At 36.2% G+C, this 22475-nt stretch overlaps 1 protein-coding gene across 1 annotated transcript; it reads left to right on the top strand.

The window, feature by feature from the left end:
* The first annotated feature begins 19183 nt into the window (after window positions 1–19183).
* On the top strand, window positions 19184–21338 carry LOC145765236 (gastrotropin-like). Its single transcript, XM_082577023.1, has 4 exons — window positions 19184–19205; window positions 19532–19642; window positions 20154–20326; window positions 21037–21338. The coding sequence occupies exons 2-4, from the start codon at window positions 19570–19572 to the stop codon at window positions 21175–21177; spliced, it is 387 nt and encodes a 128-aa protein (XP_082433149.1). The 5' UTR covers window positions 19184–19205; window positions 19532–19569; the 3' UTR covers window positions 21178–21338.
* Window positions 21339–22475: the final 1137 nt, after the last annotated feature.

The raw sequence follows: 22475 nt of genomic DNA, 5'->3' as shown, positions 1-22475 counted from the left end.
CAAGCTTCTTGTCCTGAAGGCTAGAAAGAACGCAGCACAGAAAACAGCTACTTTGGATCCGTGGGGTCATCGTTCTGTTTACAAGGTTGACATTTATCATTTTATCAGATCGAATTATTGACCTAGGTCAAGCAATCGGTTGTTTCATCGAATAAGAAAAATTAAACAAAGTTCAATGGGTAAGTACAGGTACCAGTACCAAATATTGTTATTCATATTAGGAAATGTTTAGAAGATTAGAGTGGCAGTCGTTATGCAACAAGACTGATCTCGGATTCTATGGCTTGTAAATACGTTGCAATGTGATTGCATTGTGAAGTGAGATTTTTGTTTGGGCAAAGTTGAAAACGTACCAACTAAACAAACTGGTCTACGTCATCGTCACAAACATAAACACATTCCTAAAATTTATATTGCCTAATTAGTAAAATTTTAAATGATAAACGCCATTAAAAGAGTCCACGGTTTGCTGATGTTTTCGACAAACTAATATCGGTAGGCTATATTGAATAAAACATTGATGGATGCCTGCCAGTGTCAGTTCAATAGTGAAAATCTGCGAACAATTAATACGAGTGGCAGAAGACAGCAGGACGTTTTTATACTTTCCAGACCAAGGTCTGTTAACTTTCTCGGTAAAACATTTGAAAGAAGTAGCCAATTGCAGTCTTTTCATTCAGGGCGTGTGAGAAAATGATTTGGACTGGTACCAATGAGGTTTTTGAGCCCACAAAACAAGACATCTAAAAACATACCATAGAGGCATAGACTATCCAAGGAATACACTGTGCTGGTTTCTTCGTTTCCGACCCCCTTGGGAAAACTCAGGCCCCTAAAATCATCTCGGGCCCGGATTAAAAAGTACCTCTTGAACCCCCTTGTCAACTCTATTGCTTTCATCTATATTTGGTCTGAAAGTATTTCTTGTGAACCTTGTGTCTGCGTAACTATACAACGTTGCCTACACAGTATTTAAGCAATGTTGTATACATATTTGAGGAGAATTAAATGTAACTGGTATATATTTAAGTTCATAAATGGAAAATTTTCAAGCTAAATCAATGCTGTCAAAGTTTGAGCCTAATCCTGCCCATTCATTAACACATTTGCTCGCTAATTTATTGCTGCATTTTTTAAGAGATCACTTCGAATACTTTGGCAACAAAATCTGAAAACTCGATTGCTTAAAAAATACAATAGACCTGTGTCTTAGCTTGCAACATAAATCAAAATTCTTAGAAATCGACAAAGCAGTCCCAGAATTCACAAACACTAAAGGATATCCCAAAAATCTGAATGTATCACTTCCTCGTAACCTCTGTGCAGTAATTGAAGTGCTTTAATCAACTGAATAAATCAAATAAGGAAACCAACCTTCATGTCCACATTCAAGCATGCGTCGTTTTCTATAAACACCTGTCATTGGGTCTCAAATCAAAAGTTCCTTCAACCGTCAGTTATAGGCTTGCACTAGCCTACTCGGTTGAGAGGCCTCGTGCAAAGAGGTGACGGCATCACGAATAAACTCAGAAAACGTCACACTTGAAAGTCGAATTAATATTATTGTAATCTTTACAAGAATATATTTTGAACACGCACTGTACGTTAAACACGTTTTTTTTGTGTTTTTCTTTGCAACGCTTTATTACAGTCTAAAAACAGCACCTGTGAGATAAGCCATAGAATTAACATGATTCTAGGAAAGTAGTTTTCAACAGCCAATAGACTTATCTTCAGTGCTGCAAGTGTGCAATGCCGCTATGACTAAGACTTCTATTTTTTGTTTTTTCAGCTTTGAAAAGAATTCTTTTAATTTACACCTTTGCCAACCGGATATTTTTCATCCTTGAATGTGTTGCAGATACCGCTTGATGTTTTCGTGGTGACTTTTTGATTTTGTTAAGTCGATCGTGATTGGACACTTTAATTTTGTTTATTAAACAATATCTGACCAAGGAATTATATCAGCTACCACATTTCAATATCGAGATTAAGCAAATAAAGTGTCATCATGGTTTGCAAAAAAAGATTGATAAATTAGCTTTTTTCAATGATTTTAATTTTTGAATCTAGGCCGTATCTTAGGCAGTAGTCCATCGTTCCGATTATATCTTTAAGCTTTTTTAGTCAGATTTCCATATTTTTCAGACAACACGCATTTTCATGTTAAATAGCTATCATCGGCTATAAAGTTAAAGAAGATTCAAAATTTTGTGAAAACAACCTGATTGAAAAATGTTTTAAGACCAGTAGCTCCTTTCACAGAATTAAAAGTTTGTCCTCAGCTTTTCTATGCAAGTTATTTTTTCATCAAAAATATTTGCTACCCAACTTCGTAATTTTAAGAAAGTGACATTCTTGCTTGAAAGATGAGATAATAATTTAAGCTGAAAAGACGTACGGCGGACGGCATGCTTAATGTTGAATATGATTGATTTTCTTCTTAACTAATTTATATTGTGCTTTTCACAATCAGGCTTAAGATGATGAGCTCCATTGAGAAAAAACTTAAAGAAGCCACTAATACAATTGGCGTTATTTCTCTTGTTAATGACACCTAGCCTAAATATGTCGGTATGACGTTACCACTGTAATCAATCCCTTATCAAACATAAATTAAATTTCATAATTTCACATTTTATTACGTAATTGCAATAAAACAACAATTTATTAGTCATGAAAAAAGCAGAGATTATTACTTTTAGGTTAGTATAAGTTGCAAGGAGGTCGAATTAAAAGACGATCGACTACAACGCCTTTAACACCAGTAAAATCTCCTTTGTAGGCGTAGGTTTTACAACTCTTTGTGGCTACAGTGGCAGTTTAACTGCTGCGAAAACGCAACAATAAAACTTATAATCACGTTTCTAGCCTTCAACTTATTTCTGGGTTTAACACTTCCTGCTTAAAAAGTTGTGAAATCTTTTGTGTCAAGTGCAATGTTACTTTGCTTTGTATAAACTTTGTATAAACCCATAGGCTTCAAAACACAGCTCAAAATGTCAACATGGGTAGTCTAGAACCAGGTCTTACAAGGACAAGCTTTTCCTGGCTACAAACTTTTTCAGACTAATTAATTCACTTTGACCCTAATTATGCGTCTGTAAACCGGCAGTTTAGCAAGAACTTCAGTAACTATCTCATTAACTGCATCTGGCATGGTAAGGCTTTCGTGGGAGAAAATCTTCTTGATGAGGTCACCGCCACGTGCAACATCGCTCATTCTCCAACAATCTGGCGAAACCGAAATATACATAATAAGGATAGATTATATGACCTACGTCTACAGTTTGACATTGTAGGCGGAGAGCGTTGTTAACACCGTTTGGAATTTTTGCGGCTCACTTCAAAGCTTCGGCTTGTCATAAATTTAAATCAGCACTCAAAGATCACTTACAAGGGAACGTCACACTTTCCCAATGTCAAGTATTTTTATACTATTTGTGCAAGAAAATAATACTATTATTTCAGGTCAAGTGCACTTCATATTTAAGCTGGTTTCGTTTATTTTGGAAAAAGTAAACCGTTGGAAATTTTATTGAAGTGCTTTTGAGCTTAGGGTTTTTACGATGACCTGCTTTGTCCTGTGCAAAAGCAGCAACAAGCAAATGCGAACAACGTAACAGAATAATTGCGACATTGAAACTTTCAAATCAGCTACGATTAAGCCACGCAACTTTTTGCTTTACGTAGGGCATTACGCGTGTTTCAAACTCTAGAAACACAACTGACTCACTTCCAGTCAAAAATAACGGATTATAGTAAATTATCTCAAATTTTATTGAAGTGCTTTTGAGCTTAGGGTTTTTACGATGACCTGCTTTGTCCTGTGCAAAAGCAGCAACAAGCAAATGCGAACAACGTAACAGAATAATTGCGACATTGAAACTTTCAAATGAGCTACGATTAAGCCACGCAACTTTGTGCTTTACGTAGGGCATTACGCGTGTTTTAAACTCTAGAAACACAACTGACTCACTTCCAGTCAAAAATAACGGATTATAGTAAATTATCTCCATACAACGCTACACCATGCTGCTTGAACCGTAAGGAGTCAACAAGATTTGGAAACTTTTCTATTTACATTGAAGCTTCTATCACTGCAGTCAGATTAACCACAAGAGATTATTGTCCGGGTACATAACCACGTGTTTATCAATTTTGAGTAGCGCTTGTTTCTTTAGGAATCCATTTTGTTCAGCTTCAAATTTATAAATGATTCACCCTCATTGAAACCTTTTTTATCATGCTTGTTTATAAGCTTTTTATTCTACAATGGGCTTCAAGGGAATATTTTTAAAGCTCTAAAGTAAAACGTAATCCGACCTAACCCCACAACAAAAATAGAATACATTTAACCATAAAAACAGGTTTAGAGGTAGGCTATAGTGCCTAGCAATTACATTGAATGCAGAATACTTTTCAATATACACAGTTCTCCACATGTCTTTGAAATGAAAGATAGGAAAAAGGTCATTAAAGATGGATGGTGAAATTTTCCTCCGACAATGTAGTCTAGTTGAACTGCTTTATCCAGAAAGAGAAAAAATAATTATGGATGCTTCAGAAGGTACAGACACTTTCAGATCAAACATGAAACATGGAAAATTGCAAATTTGATAAACACGTTGCGTGCTAAACCTATTTGTGAAAGCGAAAGACGCAAATTCACATGCTATTTGTTGAATCCTCTGAAAAGTACCTGGTGACATTTTTTCCAACCTTCTTTTGCACAATAACAGTCAAGCATTAGTGCGACATTCTTCTGAAGTATCAGCGTTACACGTTCAGTAAGAAATAGACTACACTGCAGAACAGTTGATCAAGTTGCAAAGCCAACAACTATGGAAATGCAAGTTTTAAATTATTATTTCTTTGGCTTAGTTCGGGCAAATCCTCAATAAATCAAATCTTTATGAATTTCGAGCAAGCAAAGGAAACTCTTCGCTTTTAGAAAGTATTGCAAAATATAAGATAAAGTAAAAAAATTCAATCTATTTCAAACCATGCCTTTGCTTATTATTGTAGTCTACTGTATATTGTGTAAATCTTGTGTTGGGTAGAAGTTTTAAAAATAGAATTTAGCATTATCTTACGTGCATATTTTTTACTTAAAAATATATTTGAACAGAGACGTATAGCATCTTCTATTTTTAAGCATCTTTTTGCCTAAATGTATCTGTCTATTCATCTAAGCATCAATACCATTTGGACTTTTAACGGTTTGATTTCAAAGCTTTAAATTTCTACTTGCAGCTATGCTTATGACATATTGTTACACTTGACCTTTTGAGTAAACTACCTTATCAAAATGCCAAACATGATTGCAAAATGTCGTGTAAAAAAACAACAATCACATTTTATATTTTTTGTGGTGTTGAACAGAAATACCCTTGTCATTTTCCAACAAAAATGTGGTGAGACATGAAGTATTACGATTGTCAATTACCAGCTTTTCAAAATGTATCTTCTTTGCAAAATATGATGTGTTTTGGAACGCCTGGTAAAAATGAAAATAAATAAATATTCCAAAATGTAGATACTAAACTAATGTTCAGCAAGCGGTTGAAAACTAAATTGCTTTCATTTTCATTGCCATTAAAGTTTTTTAGTTTAGTTCTTGAAATTTTTTTAAACATAAGTTTAATATTTACATTTTGGGATCTTTATTGCTTTATTAAAATGTGTTTTTCTGCCAAATATAAGTGATTTATAGTCCTGATTGCAAAGACTAGAGGCACATATCACTTCGAGCTCAAATTTGTTCATGATACTCTATGCATGGAAAAAACACAGATCTCTTACTTGAAACGTTAACCCATTGTCCTTGTTGTCAGTGAGGTCCAGTTTTATTTTAATTATCTTTCTGATGACAACCGCGATCAAAATGTCACTGCAATTTATGGTTACGCCTATTATCCCTATCATATTATTGCATACACATCTTCACATGCTGCAGAGTAGGTTTTTAAAAATTTGTTTGCTTCTATATAATTCATTGGTACTTTTTCCTCTGTCAATTTTATGGTCAAATATGCAGAAAATTTATATCATAATTTATCTCTTGAGGAGTTAGATACAGGGCACAATAAAGATAAACAAAGTAACCTCCTGAGTCGCAACGCTTAATGAAACGTGCTGTTATTACGCAGTAATGCTTTGTTTGACGTCAACAATCATGATTGAGGCTAATACCTCTCCTGTCAATCATTTTGACAAACCAAAATATTTTTATGTGGTTGTTCTTTAACAATATATGTTGCTTGTTAAAATAAATAATTAAACAAAAAAGTTTGTCATTGAAAGTATCAAAACAAATAAATTGTCATACCTTAACATAATCCTGGCCCAGAAATTATGATTCTCTTCCCCTAAGCCAGACAAAATTGCTTCGCCTACCGGTACTTAAAAAATAGTTCTTTTAAACAGAACTTTCTGTCAAATTAAATCATGTCGGTCATAGTTGTCACCTAATAAGCCTTGACTTCGTGATGGGCGTGTTTTAAAGAATCTGTATCAGGTTTCACAAATGGCACCAGGCTATCCACAACAGTACAAAGGTTCTATGCATCCAAAGCTTTTCTCTTCTTGACCAATCATGCCACTTCTTGAAACAGAAAATTGAAAGGGTGAAGTGATAAGGTGAGATAAGATGGAAGAGCCAAGAAAAAATGGAAAAGTTATTGTTTGATGATGCTATATTTTGGCTCATGTAACAGACGTCATTCCAGATCGAACAGTTAAAAGATTTCCATACAAACTATATGCGTGATGAAAATAACACAACAAACAACAGAAAATTGTACAAAAATGTTGTTTGCACGCGTTTCTCAAAAAATATTATGGTTTTGTTTATATATAACCTTCCACAGTTAATTAAAAATATAGTGGTCAGCTTGTTTTTACTGCTGCAAAACCCCCGCACTTCTTCATTCATTGAAAATGCATTTGTCATAAAACGTGCAAGATAATTATTTTGACGTGCTAAGGTACAGAACCTTTTCAGTCTTGTGAAATGACCCATCAACAATTATTCACAATTTAACGCATGATTGATTATGGAGTGACCTTGGCAATGTTAACTTGGCTGTTTCTTTGTTGTTTTCACCAAGTTTGTGATATTTTAATTACGTCCAACTTGAAAAAATTTTAATGGTATGCACGAGTCAGAGCGTTCGCTTTTCTTCTTTGCTTGAAATGCTTCTAAAAATAAACAGATGTAAAAGCAATGTAAGCTTACACAGTAAAAACGTTGGTAAAGAACTGCTTTTTAAAGGTAACAACTTCAGATCACCAAAATATTGTTGGTTTCATGACTGGCTCTAGCAATTCTAACACTAACTTACCAGGGATCAATATTTAGATATCATACCTGTTTTCAAATTCACAGAAGCAAACGCATTTGCACCCAATGGCGTTAGATCACAACCCAATTCATACCTTTGCTATTTACAGTGAACAACAAAGTTCTGATTGCTCATCAACAAAATTCTAAACAAATAGCTCAGGGATTGAAGAATTTTTTTGACATATTTTCTCCACGTTAATCCTTCTTAAGTAAAAGAACATGACAATTACTAATTTGTATGTTGCCTACTTTAACGGCCAAACAGCTGTACAGGAAGAACTGTTTATAATATAAATCACTTAACACAATTCACTGAGTAAGTTTTCAAAAATACGCTTTCCTTGAAGCTTCATTTAGATTTTCCTTTGCTTAACTGGATGCAAGCTGCGATAAAACATGGATAACGCTATCACCGCAAACGATAAGACTTCCAGTATTTGGCTATAAGTTGCTTCGATAATGTCCCAGCAGCAGATATTTCTCGGCTCAATTTGCGTGCAAGAAGAAAGGAACAAATTTCTGTTTAAACTGCGGAAGAACTTGGATGCATTATCTAGGCTAATTCGCAACATAGCAAGTAAAAATGAATATTGCAAAGGCTACAGAAGATTATCTTTGAAGACAATCTCTAAATCGCTTTAGATTACTTACAAGCCAACTCTACAAGACAAAACCAGAATTTGCGTGGCAGCGTGTAAGACTGCATAGATTTTCCAAATATTAAAAAACGAACACAATGTTTTGAATATGCGGAAAGTTTGTATCGAGTCATGATGAAAAATCAAGACGGCACACATTGCTTAATTGGCGTTTTTGAGCCGAACTAACATAAAGATGAGGTAATCACACATTCTTTAGAACAAAAATGATAAATTTTGTTCAACGTTCGAAAAGATACTCCTTATTTTCCCATTCACAGTTACCTTCTCCATGGGTTGTTTAATGTTATTTTAACGTCACGCCAGTTCATGACAACTCTCGTGAAGTGTTGTAGCCCCTTAAAATAGAAGTAAAATTTAACAAGCTGCAATCTTTAAAATGTTTTTAATGCGCATTTACAATTCAGCACCAACAAAAAAGGTGTCGTGATAAACATTATACATTCAGAGGGTCTATTTTTGCGGGGCTAGGCAACATGTAGACTTAATTATCACAACTTCAAAATAAATAGGCCTACCTAAACACTACATAGTCAAGTTTCGGTGTTCACCAGTAAACTGTCATGTCTCATCACAGCAGCATATATGTCACCGCCAGTGGCGTACTCAGGGGGGCGCGCCATTGGGTTATGCCCCCGTCTGTTGTATCGCATCTGTGATCGCAGTGTACTGTATGTTATCGCAATGGGCGCAAATAAAAGCACGATTTTTATAAAAAAAAAAGTTATTTCCCTAACTATAGGTTCAGGAAAGAGTGCAAGGAGAACGGCAGAGATTAACTTGTACACAATATACGAGCATGTATTTGTAGAGGTGTACTTTATTAGAAAAAACATGCATTCAGCTGTCTTCAAGGTGTTTGGAATACTGACAAAAGTATGAACGAGGTTAAAAAAACAAAGATATCCATCAACATGAAACGTTCCGTCTGTTCATTACCAACTAAAAAGATTTATAAACAAAGCTTGCTCAACGCCATTCATGTAAATAACCTACAGTTCTATCAGAATATTTGAACAAGTATTTATTTGTAAAGTTAACCACAAAGGGAGTGAAACCTTTTGTCAATCTTAACTGACGGCTTGCAACACTGCAGAAATTCAAACTAGTTCGGCTCAATTTTTTGTAACTTTATAGTCCTGTCATGAACGTCGAAAGTGTCAATATTGATAGCATATCTTTCAGCTAATCTTTCATGTGGTCTCATCTATCGGTCCCAGTGGCTCAAACATCGGCGACAACGGTTTATTAATTTCACACAGGATACAATTGAGTTTTTGTCGTAAACTCACTATGATAGCGAGCAAAAGAACAAAGAGATTTGAATTTTCCTTGGTGCTATTGCCTACATGCCAAAAACAAAAAAGCAGACATCCCAACTTCATACTTTCCGCAGCTTATAGTCTGTTGTCTGTAATGCTTAAACATACCTTTTAGAAACTTCCTCTTTTTTTGGCTGTGGCAAAGAAAAATTCATTTATTGTCATATGATTCATCTCCAAAGATTGCGAAACTGGGTAATGGTTGAGCTGCACCTTAAATGAAGCGTTTATAGCGTTGCTTGAAAAAATGCTCCCCATCTCCATCTGCAGTAGCGTTGACAAGAAATGTCCAAGAGAACTTTTGGACCTGGACCAAGGATACTTTTAGGGGCTCAGCACCAACCCAGCCTCCAGGAAGAATTAGAATAAAGAAAACACTACTTAAGTTTTGGAGTCCTATTGTTTTCTCTAAAAGTACCTTGCTTAGGGGGCCCTGACTTCCCATTAGCACGGAGTCCAAATGGTTTTCTCCACGGCTTTGTTCATCTCTATGGGTACTAGTAGTCATTGGGAAAATTAAGCAATGAAAGCACATGAACGCGTCTTAAATAAGTTATTCATTTATTCTACAACGAAATCGATGAATCCGAAACATTACATGATACATCGATGCATTTTAATTAATAAGCCTGAAAGTTGTTTCCAAAGCTGTTCACATTTTATAAGTTATATTGATTTATGTTGGCTACCAACTAACCCTAATCTATTAATTTATATTGACCGTTCCAAGAAATCTTTTCTTATTGTTGAATAGATTGAATAGAATAGATTGAATAGAATAGATTGTTAAATAGACTGAAAAATTGAGTAGATTGAAAGTGTTGAATAGATTGTAGACTACAGTAGATAATGATATTGAAAACATGATTTATTTGAAGAGACAAGACAGATTTTTTGGTTGATATGCTTGATTTTCAAAGCCTCCCTTGGTTATGCTCGGGGGTCTTAAAGAATGCATCAAGCCTTCTAATGTAGACGTGATTCGCTTTGAATTCTAAACAGATCATAAGTTTGACAAATGTATAAATTAAATTACAAGACAACAAATATTATTTGTCTTTGTTTTGCTGAACTTGTTATTCAATGTCAACCTAAACAAAGCCATCAAGATTTGACAATGAAGCAATTGAATAGTTTCGCTTTCGTAATTGTTTAGTAAAATCTGTGGTAAAAAGCAAAGCAAGTTACTTTTACTTTTGAAGATTTTCTCAAGCTAAATATGCTGTTTTTTGATGACTAACGTGTTCGCTTTGATCATGACTTCTTTTTACGTAGTCAAGCTTATGACTATAGTAGTTAAGATTTGGATTAAGTGGGCGGGAAGGCAAAAACCAACCTTTGTTTTCATCTTCAAACATAGCCTTCCCATGAGAATTCTTTGTGTGAACTCCGCTTCATGAGTCTAAAGAGGATGAAGCTTTGCCAGCTAAGATATTATTTGGTGTCGTGGATAGGCTTCAATAAGCTTGAACATCGAGTAGGAGGCCTACACGCTGTCGCCAGTTATCTGTAGTTAGCCTTAGTAACTACGCTGTGTGGCGTATTGCACTTGGCAGTTTTGGACCTGGGCCAGTAATAATTTTAAAGCTCCAGAATCTTTTAGGTGACCCCAGAACTGGAAGAAAACACGGCGTATTCTTTGGAGTCTTATTGTAATACAATGCATTAGCAAAAAGGTGTCTTGTTTAATTGTTCCATGGATGTCTTTGGTATAGGACCCAAACTATTTTCTCAACTGGTGGAATTGAAATTGAAGTTGCTAGTATTGTGGTGAGTTCAAAAAGGAAGCATCTTTGGTGGTTGCACGTAAGCTCATTGCATTTTTTCTTAAAAAATCTTTCGTTCAATAAAATAGAAATCATTTTTATTTTTTTATATTATTTTAAATCATTTTTTTTTCTTTTTTTTTATCAATTTTTTCATTTAAAAAAAATGATTCTAACTTCTTCATAAAAAAAAATTCTGAATCGTTTTGAGAAATCATAAATAACATTTCAAATGATTCAAGTTGGTTGCAAAAATCGTGTGCAGTAGTGAAGTTATCTTTAATAACCGAAACAAGACAATTTTGACGTCAGTTATGAATACAATCATTGATTTCCTAGATTTGCATCCGTTTCATTTCTTTCGTGTGATTGTTTACAGTCTCTGTTGTTGAGATGGCTTTGAAGATGTTTCACAGTCGCTGTTGTTGAGATGGTTTTGAAGATGGTTTACAGTCTCTGTTGTCGAGCTTGGCAATTGGGGTATTATAGTGCAGGGAGTTTCACAACCAATTTTGTGGTGACTAATTCTATATTTCTAATTTTATATATTATTCTTACTGTACTCAGTTGCATCTGCATCTTTATACGGCTGCACTGATACTGTCTGCTTTGTAAAGCGCTGAGATCAACGCATATCTGCAATGCACACAGCGCCACATAAAAACACATTAGTATTATTATTATTATTATTTTCTATGATATTCAATTGGTTTCATCGGACACTTATTTTAGCAATAAATCCTACGACAACCGAGATTCTTGTTTTTGCATCTTTCTTCTGTGCGACAATTGAGAACAACAAATTCTTGAAAATTTAAACCGGCAAGTAATGATGTTCAGGGCTCCGCGAAACTTCTTTCACTAGTTGGCCACTCAACCGTAACCATAAAAGCAGCGATGGTTTGTAATACTTGTAAAAGTGCAGAAAACGTTTTGTATATTTTTTAAATCCCGTAGCGTAGGTTATAGTCCACTGTAAACACTAATACGTGACCTTTCCTGCTTACCCCAGTGTTTTGTCATCACACTGGCTTAGTGCTGCAGAAAAATAGCCTTTAAGAAAACCACAGTTTTCCTAAGGCAGTAAACAAAACTCTAGAATCTAGATGAAGCACAACCGTTCATTTAATATGGACTAATTTCTATGTTGTATATCTTACATAACCTCAGCTATGCGAAAATCAGGAAATCGAAGTATTTAAATGCAACAGTTCGTGATGGCTTGAGATGCAGGCTAAGCTACGTGACAAAAAATACAAAATACGTCACATTTTGATGACGTAACTAATAACTATTAAATTTTCTCAAGTCCATGTGCTGCCATTTTATAACCTTTTATGGGTTGAAATAATAAACTATTCCTGAATTTAAACGTAGCATAGCTGTGTTATTAATCATGCATGCTTATTGTCTTCTGTTTTATGCGAAAAATTGCTCATTTCAGCATATTTGTATAAGTTAAACTGGTGATGAAACACAACAGAAAAAAGGTTACACCTGATTCATCACAGCTGCCCGCAGCATAGCTTGAATTTTAACAACATCTTTTCAACATGTGAAATTTATCACTTTCTTTTCAACAACACTCATTGTTTAGTCTAAAAACGCTTCACACCTTGTTTGTATTAATGTGTATGATTCGTCATCCCAATCAGCTTCGTTATCAATTATTTTTTTTAATTCATTGCCCATGTGGCTGCTGCTTGAGTCATACTTTGTGAAATTAAAGCAGATGTGAAAACTGTTAAAGTATTTGCTTAACAGCGCTTTCAACGATGTGATATTGAATTTTTTCTTTCCATAGTGTGGCACTAGAGAAAAAAGTTTGATTGGCCAGCAATTGCTTTGTTTCATCAAAGCCGACAACAAAGGCATTCTGAAAAAGAGCAATGCTGAAATGAAAATGTACGAAGACATTACAGTTTTTGAACTGTTTGCTGATCATGAGCTTAGTATCTACAATTCGGGTTATTTATTTTTTGATTAATCTTAGCATCGTTGTGCACAATAAATCGTTGTTAATCGGTCTTACCTAGGGTTGAAAAATACATTTTGTGTAAAATACATGTAAAATACAAGAAAAATACATCGACGGAAAAATACATGTATTTTTCGTATTAAATTAAAACTTATTAAAAGCTCGCGTCATGCTCCGGCAACAGCGTAATGGCAGGAAGCATCCGCTCGCTACGCGAAGTTCTTGGTCCTTGTAGGTCAGTGGTTCTCAAACTCATTGTCGCGACCCAAACGAGGATGTATTTTTCGTATTAAATTAAAACTTATTAAAAGCTCGCGTCATGCTCCGGCAACAGCGTAATGGCAGGAAGCATCCGCTCGCTACGCGAAGTTCTTGGTCCTTGTAGGTCAGTGGTTCTCAAACTCATTGTCGCGACCCAAACGAGGATCGCGAGGATGCTTCTGAGGGTTGCGGAATGGTAGGCTTACATAACAACGTATACAAATGAGGATTTTACACAATCCAACCATTCCAACTGCGGATTTTAGAGCCCTGTATATTCTTTTTTATCAACGTTTAGTGATTGTACTTAATACCTTACTTGCAATGGCCTTATAGTCTTCTACAGATATTATATATTGTGATGTCACAGGCGATCTAGGTCACATTTAGGTTATTGTTCTATTGCAGACATGTGTAACCGCCCACCACGTTGTTCTGAGTGGTTATAGCCGAATTCTTCGTAAACAATTCTTCGTAAAGCAATTCTTCGTAAGCAATTCTTCGTAAAACAATTGTTCGTAAACAGTTGTTGGTGAAATGAAATCCTTAAAAGAATTTTTCGTAAAGCATTTCTTCGTATACATCAAATCTCCATTGCATGCACGAATAAATGCTTTGGGAAGAATAGAATTGTTTTACGAAAAATTGCTTACGAAGAATTGCTTTACAAAGAACTGTTTACGAAGAAAACGTTGGACACCGTTCTGAGTGGCCCGCGAGGTAGGCTACTCAGCATAATGTTAGTTCACTTACATCAAAGCAAGTTTAAGGTTTAGGGGGTTTATGTAGAGCTGAAGCTTTGTGATGTAAGAATGCTGCCTGGCAATTTCGCAATGCGAGGTTAGCACTTAGAAGCTGTATGGAGTTGCACAGTACCTACAAAACTGTACAGTACGTAGCTAGAGATTTGTTGGTGCTAATTGCTCAATAGGTGCTGTTGGATTTGATTTCAACTTAAGTCTCGTAGGCTACTCGCAAGTAGACATAATTTTCACTGCACGTAAAAGCATCATCACGGTAAGTAGACAAAATTTTCGGTTTATTTAGTTATAAAATACAAAAAATACAGAAAAAATACATGTATTTTACATTTGTATTTTACGCACAACCAAAAATACAGTATTTTTACAACCCTAGTCTTACCATCACTGGCAGATGACCCCTGGCCCTACGACTATTTCAACAGGACTTGCTCTTTTACTATTTTTACTTCTCCAAGTTTCTCCAAAATCACACCAGTTTTTTCACAGTTTTTCTACCTTCCTTGTATTCTTACTACACTTTTCCTTAGGGAACGTTCAAATATTACGTAACGCTTTTTTTCCAAATTTTTGACCCCCCCTCCCCCATGTAACGCCAACGTAACGCTTTTTTCAATCCCCCCCCCCATGTAACGCTTTTTCACTACGAATTCAGCACAAAAAACTACCATTCCGTACTCGAAAGCGTTACGTAACGTTTTGCTTGAACCCCCTCCCCCCCGATGTGACGCTAACGTAACGCTTTGCATAAACCCCCCCTCCCCCTCGAAGGCGTTACGTAATATTTGAACGTTCCCTTAATCGTTTAAGTTCTATTTAGCATTTTTCTTGTCTTTTTTATTGTTGTTGTTTTTTTTGCATCAATTCCATCCTATTTTAACACTTGAAAACGTTTATTTTTGTTTATTAGAATCATTTACGTTTTCTGCACTGTCTCTATTTTCTTTAAGATTCAACATGGTGTTCGTAACGTGAAGGTATAAAAACCGACGCATTTCCCAGAACATCTTGGTATGGCCTGCGGTCAGGGGCTCTATCCACTTTTAGAATTCGGGGGGGTGATTTTCGGATAGTGGGCTGAAATCGTCTTAGTCTTTCCAACCACTCCAATTAGTGGGGGGGTGATCACCCCCCTTGGATAGAGCCCATGCCTGCGGTATTTTTCCGCAAGGAGATTCTGTCGAGATTTCGGACCCCCATAAGAATCCAGTTAGATCTGATTCTTTTTCTACAAGTGACCAGTAGTTTTGCAGCTTGATTATTTATGAAAAACCATCATGAGTTATTCTGTTTCGTTTACTTTCGATGACAAAAAATAGTTTGAGGATGAAAAAGTTTTTAAAAATACAAAGAAAGTCAAACTCGTTTATGCTTTCTGCGTCATACAAGCTTTACTTAATTTTATGAATTCTAGTAAACGCGTTTATTGATCCAGAGACCCCCACCAATTTCTTTGAACGGTTGATGATTTCGTTGAATTGTTTAATCTAATAAGTGTCGAGAATCGATACTTAGCCATTTTTTTTGCTAATAGGTTTTTTATTTGTTTACAACATACACTCTTTTCCTGTTACACACCCTTGATTGTTGATTAAACATACCTAACAACTTGATCACCGGTTTATAGGATGAGATCAATGCACATAACCGAAAAGTAGAAGAAAAAGTTTACCAGCATCGTTACAACGTCAGAGTCAAGGCTTTCGAAGAAAATAAATTAAAAATTTTTTTATCGCGTTTATGACGTTGAGCTGGGTATTTTTTGTTGACATCATGGAACCGTATTTTCATTGATTCACAAAGAAGACGAACAACAATGTTGAATCTACGTCATGTACCCCTTGACAATTTAACTGCTTTGAATCGTATAACAATACTTTTCGACCTACAGGACAGTTTATTAGTTTTGATAACGAGAGTTTAGAAAGTTTATAGGGTGCAGAATCACAGGGCTAATGAAGGACGTAATCGCAGACAGAAAAATCTGTCGTTTTTACATTGATTAAACGTCTCCAGAAGTTGAATCAATGTAAAAATGATAAATTTTGCTGTTTGGGATCCGCTTGACAAATCATTGGCCAGATCATTCGATTTCTGTTTTATTTTGTCTGTCGCTCTGACGGCCAGTGACCTCAGGTCTACCTCAGCTTAAAAACACATTAAAGCTTTTTGCCACTTTTATTGTCTGTTTTTGGTCGATTAAACTTTGAAGAGATGTTTTATTTTTAAAATATTATCTTTTCGACAAACGCTTTTCGACAAACAGTTTGAGATCAGTCGGTCAGACCACGGCCTGTAGCTTTTGAGGCCTCTTTTCCATTAAAACTCTCAATTTATCAATTGAAGCATATGGGCTTTATATAAAGATATTTTTAGCGGCTGGATTTGATTATTCCAAAAATAGGAGTTGTGTTTTAAAACCTTTAAGTTAAGAGTTGAATGTGCCAATACCAGATCATCTATTTCAGGGGTCACCAACCTTTTTTGCATGAGGGCCACTTTGGCACTTAAGAGAGCTGTGGCGGGCCGCACTAATAAAATTTTGGGTAGGTTGACTCTTATGCTAGAAAAGAACGCATTTCGTACCCAGTATCCAGCGTTACATGTTGTTAAGTCTAAGAATAACGCAGCAACAAAAATAATGGAACAACGATACTGCCAGGCCAACCTCCTTTAACAACACTTTTGACTTCTTTAACATTGCCTAGTAAACGAGGCCACTTGTTTTGCGCACGTATAGCGAGGCGAGTGGTTTCATCAGAATATTCATCGCCAAGCAAAGAGTGGTGTTGTCACTTCGCTTCACAAAAGATATCTTGCCATTAACAGTTTCAGTAAACAAGGAAATGTTTGACACATCGCAATACAGGCAACAATAGTGACCTGCAAACATATCAGCGAAAAATAGGCTCCAATAACAGGGAGAAAGAAACCAGGCACCATGAAACAAACGCTTGTGGAAATCTCCAAAAAAACGTTTCTATCGTAACTCATGAACAATGTTCCATATGAAAAAGCAATGAGTTGGCTTTTCATCCTTTTTGTGAGAGTCTATAAAACCGTCTTTCCTTGATTATTAGACAAATGTCACTTGCGGTGCTTATCAGCATGGCAAGAATTGTTGATTAACAACATTTTGCAGTACTAAGCTAAATAATTTCATACCAGAAAAAGTCTTTAAATTTATATAAATGTTTTTCCAATTTATTATAAATTGAGTTGGCACACCGACCTATTTTGTCAACAAAAACTTGCATAAAGGAACACAGCTCGTGAAATCCATTTTCGAAATTCGAAAACAGACGTTTTAATCAACCACTGGGAAAGTGTGGCTGGACATCGCATTGGAATAACTTTAAACGACCCCTACCTGGAACTACAATCTGATTGGTAGGTCGGTGGAATCGTATGCAAAGCGAAAATATGCTTCCTCGAAAGTATTTTTTGCCTTCATGCTCTCCTCAAGAAAAGTATTTTTGGTTAAACTTGTGCGCTGATACCTCCCGCGGGCCGCACAAAACAGCGTGGCGGGTCGCATGCGGCCCGCCAGTTGGTGACCCCTTGTCTATTCAGTATTCAGATCATATAGGCTATCTGTTTGCAAAATCTGCCGATTAACCATCTTTATTCGCAGACTAATATTTTTCCTTTTACATAAACAATAATCTGCTGATTAGAATTGCCGATTACTGATTTATCAATGAACATGACCCAAACTGATTCTTGATTAATTAATCAGGCGATGAGCTTAATCAGTAGCTTAAGCGGTCACCTATTTGGAGCATCTAACAACACAAAGTGACGCAGGCGGAATGCCATTTTCCTACGTATAATCTACAACACATGTGTGTTCAATTGTTTCTCATTCTTTCAATTTTAAAGGAACAATAACCTAGACAGCAAATCTTTAGTCACGCAGCGTTGCAGGTTAGAAGTGCTTAATGATGGCCCACACTAATGCCCATTCAGAATCCGACACAAAATATCAGTTAAACGAAAGCAAACGTAACTTTATTAGCTCTGTTATTGAAAAATTTATGAAGATTAAATTGACTGTTTGGCAATTTTATCACAACTGTGACAAAGAGCTTGGCTTTGCTGAGCCATTAACAAGCGAAACCTATCAGCAACGCCAACGCGGCTTCCACCGTTATAAAACAGAGAAAAAGATACAAACCTTTTCAATCAACGATACGGGCAGCTCTAGTCAAGCACCAGAAAATCAGACTTGCATTGCAGTAAAAACTCGAAACGGCAGAGAGTGCAATCAGCAAGAAACGGAAAAAGGCACAATACATGATTCGCTATTTGAATAGGCAACGTTTAATAGATGAGAGGTTTTACGGATGTGCATCTGCCAATCTATTTTGTGTGCATAATTTCTTAATTTTTTGGAATTAACAAACCATAATCTCATTACAAGTTTGCTGAAAAAGCGCAGAGCGTAAACTAGAATTTATAACATATTTTATTCACGTCGCTCAAAAGTTAGGATTGTTGTAGTAAGCAAAAGGCATTTTCGCAAGTTTTTTTAAGCAAAGAGTTCCATTTTCACCCCATTTACATAAGTTACATTAAAAACTCTCACAGAAATGTGAAACTTTGCGGAGCTCGTACAATGACGCAATTTCGCGATAGCCTGCAAAAGTCAACAACCTCGTCAGCAAATCAATTCTTTTTACATTGATTCAACGTCTGCTAACGGAAGTTTCACTAAAATTTTGCTGACGTTGAATCAATGGAAAAAAGAATTAATTTACTGGCTGAGAAAATCGTCGTTATCAATTGGAAAGCCACGATAAACTCCACAAAAACTTCTATGTTTCTCCTTCAAATTTTTTGAAAAACGAAAGTGAATTAATTAATTTAATTTCAAGTCTGGTTTAAAAACTACCGTGGAAAAGTACAACGATCTTTCCAATCCGTTCCACAAAATTACCGCGGTAAACTTGAGAGTCACGTGATCAAATGCAAATATCGTTAGGTTTATTTTCCGGCGTTATTTGCTTGCGAAGTGGAAGTTGTTAAAATTCTCGATAAACTATTAAATTGTCGAACGCCATATAAAGCAAGTTTGAAGGAAAAAGCCATTCAGTTCATTATCCCAAAGGTAAGCACAACTGTATTTTTTAATCAATGACCGACAATTTGTCTGCAATGTCTTTTTTACAACTTCAGTGAAGTTTATTTTGTTATCAAAGTAGGTTACAACTATAAGCGTCGTACCATACGCGCCACGTAGATCTACGTCTGAAACGTGTTGTATTGTTGTTTAAAAGCAATGAATACAGTTGTTGTTTAAAAATACAACTTTTATCAGACATAGTTATACACTAGTATAGCTATCTACTGCCTTTAAAACTTTGTTTTTGAAATAAATAACTAGTTAGCTAGCCTGATGGTGAACAAATTCAATCTCCGGTTGTGTTTTTACAGTATTTCTTTGCTACATTGAACACAGCCAAACTTTCAACATGGTCGATGCATTTCTTGGAACGTTCACGGTAGAGTCCAGAGAAAATTTCGATGCATTTATGCAAGGAGTAGGCAAGTGAAAGTATTTTATGAGAAAAATTTTAACTTTAAAGGCTTATTGTTGAATAAATCAAAAATATAAAATAAGCATTCTTCTTCTTTAAACTAGGTCGTTTGTAATTCAAATGGGTCTGTGGCCGCACTTTGAAGCGAAGATTTTGATCAAATAATGTTACTGTACGCTGTAGTGTAGGCTGATAGAATAGAAAACCGAAAACCCATATTTATTTAAAACTGATTTAACTTGTGCACAGGGCTGGATTTATTTGATGGGTGGCCCGGGGCACTTTTAGATCAGGGGCTTCCGTGCAAAAACCACCTCTACGTCTACAGTACCATTAATCCAGCACTGCACTGCACAGCATTTTGCAGTAACTTCAAAGGCTGAAAGAAAAAAATATCACAAAATCACATTTTCTCCGTGTAGGGGGGGCCTTCAAAAGTCGGGGGGCCCGGGGCCCCTGCACCCTCTATCCTCCTAAATCCGGGCCTGCTGAATCAACCCAACTTTGTTTTGTTTCAGGGGTCCCTGCTGAGTTTGTAGAAAAAGCACGAAATGCGAAAGTCGTTTCGGAAATCAAGAAGGATGGAGATGCAGTAACTGTGATTCGAACCCGCCCAATGAAGACGACTACCAATTCCTTCAAAATTGGTGTAGAGAGTGAAGTCGAGAATATAATGGGAGACAAAATGATGGTAGGTGAACATTATCGATCCAAGAAGATTTTCAAAGCTTGTGGCATTAATGTGGCTGGTTTGGATCTTTATCTTCGGATTGCGAAGGTTTTTGGTAGATTATTCCTGGCAGTTTTGCATATTTGTAGAATGTAAAGGCTTTGAACCACTGACGCAGGGTTGATTACCGAGATTGACAGAGTGAAGTTTCGACTTGTTGTATGTGAATTAATACATCCACTACGTGCCGCTAAATGGAGGGCATCCTGGAATGTGTTGCTCAAGCGCAAAGACAACCCAGCACCACTTGATCTTCAAGTTTTTTTGTGTGCAAAGTCGGGCGCTTGGCTACTGATCTTAAGGGGCAGACAACGTTGCAATTACCATCACAAAGTCTTCCTTCGTTTTTACTCATTGTCTATGATCTAGTCCTTTTAGATTAGGCATAGCTTCTGTTACCGTAACTGTCTCCTATTCTCCAAAGTGATCGAGCCTCGCGTAGAGGACGCCCAAGCTTTAATTTGATCCACATCATAACTTGTTTGGAATTTGATTTTGCGTCAGACGCCTTTTTTGCCATCATCTCTCATTTTTTACCCCGGCACTTTATGTATTTTTTTCAAGGCATGTAATAGCTACTCTAGGATTAATTTAAGATACCTTTTGCTGGAAAAAAACTCTTGCAGCTTACTTAGGTCTGTAATTGTAGAGTATTGCAATTTTTTTCACAGGTAACTGTGAATTTAGTGGATGGTAAGCTGATAACAAAAGGAGAAAAGTACGAGACCATCATGGAAATCGTTGATGGAAAACTGAAAGAAACCATTACACTAAAGGGTCACACAATGAGCCGGATTTCAGTCAAGCAATAAGAAAATTATTCGTTTTTTTGCAAAATTGGTTTAGTAAATTTTGTGTTTTGATTTTTGGAGCCAATCAAAAATTTGCAAAGTGGATATAGTCCAATTTAACATTGTCTTTTGCAATTTGAAGCTTTGAAAGTGACAACCTTGTAATAAAATTACGTTGTATATTTTATGTTGTGAATAAATGTATGAAGAAGAATAAAATGCAGAACAGAAAAGGAATGCTAGACGCAAAACTTGACGCTTTTTTTTTCCATAGCCCAAATCAAAACTACTTGATATTGTTTCGCCCGACTTTAGTTTGCCAAATTGATGCTTTGCTCCAAACATAGTAAATTGAACGAACACATGAGTTACATGCACTAAAACTCAGGTATGTCCGCCACTGCCCTTTTCTTTGTAAGCAAACTGCCACGAGGCTTCGTCTTGTGGTAACGGGTATTCAAACAGTAGCCTATGCCCTATATCCTTCGGAGTCTCATTGTTGCTTTGTTTCGGCTCCTCAAAATGACGATTTTCAAAATCATTTATGACATATTATGACAGACCTGACGTCACCCTCTTCCGGCAGAACTGCAGTTAAGTCTTGCCGCAACATTGCCTTCCTTCTTAAACAAGTTTAGCCTATGCCGAGAAAAAGCAAATCTTCAACTGCGGAAAGAAAAGTGATGGCTTTAACTTTGTTTCCAAACTCAGTTTTCAAACAAGGATAAGTGAGCAGAGAACGATTAAATCGTAGCTTAGAAATCAGTGATATTAAAATACAATTTGGAATAAATATCGCATTTTCGGGAAAACGCATTTTCGGGAAAACGAATTGGCGATTTTAAGAAGAACTGAGAGAGCGATGGTGAGAGCAATGTGTGGTGTAAAGCTGATGGACAAAAGGAATACCGAAGAACTTATGAGCTTGCTTGGGTTGAATGAGAGTGTTGATAAGTTGGCAAAAGCGAATGGAGTGAGGTGGTATGGGCATGTTTTGAGAAGGGATGAAGATGATGTTTTGAGAAGAGCGCTGGAGTTGCGAGTGGAGGGTCGGAGAAAACAAGGAAGACCAAAGAAAACATGGAAAAAGCAAGTTGAGGAAGAAAGCAGCAAGGTGGGCTTGACAAGAGAGGACGCGTTAGACAGATCGATGTGGAGGCAGGGTGTGAAGACGATTGCGGCACTTGGAGGTGAATCCGGCCACCCTCGGTAACGGGGACATCACCGGATAAAAACTGGACTACTACTACTACACATTTTCAGCTTTGCTATTGCAACTGGTGTGAACTTCCAAGACTGATAGGAAGAATTTACAATTT

Source organism: Aplidium turbinatum, chromosome 2, assembly GCF_918807975.1.
Source record: "Aplidium turbinatum chromosome 2, kaAplTurb1.1, whole genome shotgun sequence".
In the NCBI taxonomy this organism is placed as follows: Eukaryota; Metazoa; Chordata; class Ascidiacea; order Aplousobranchia; family Polyclinidae; genus Aplidium; species Aplidium turbinatum.
This window is presented reverse-complemented; position numbering and strand designations above follow the sequence as displayed.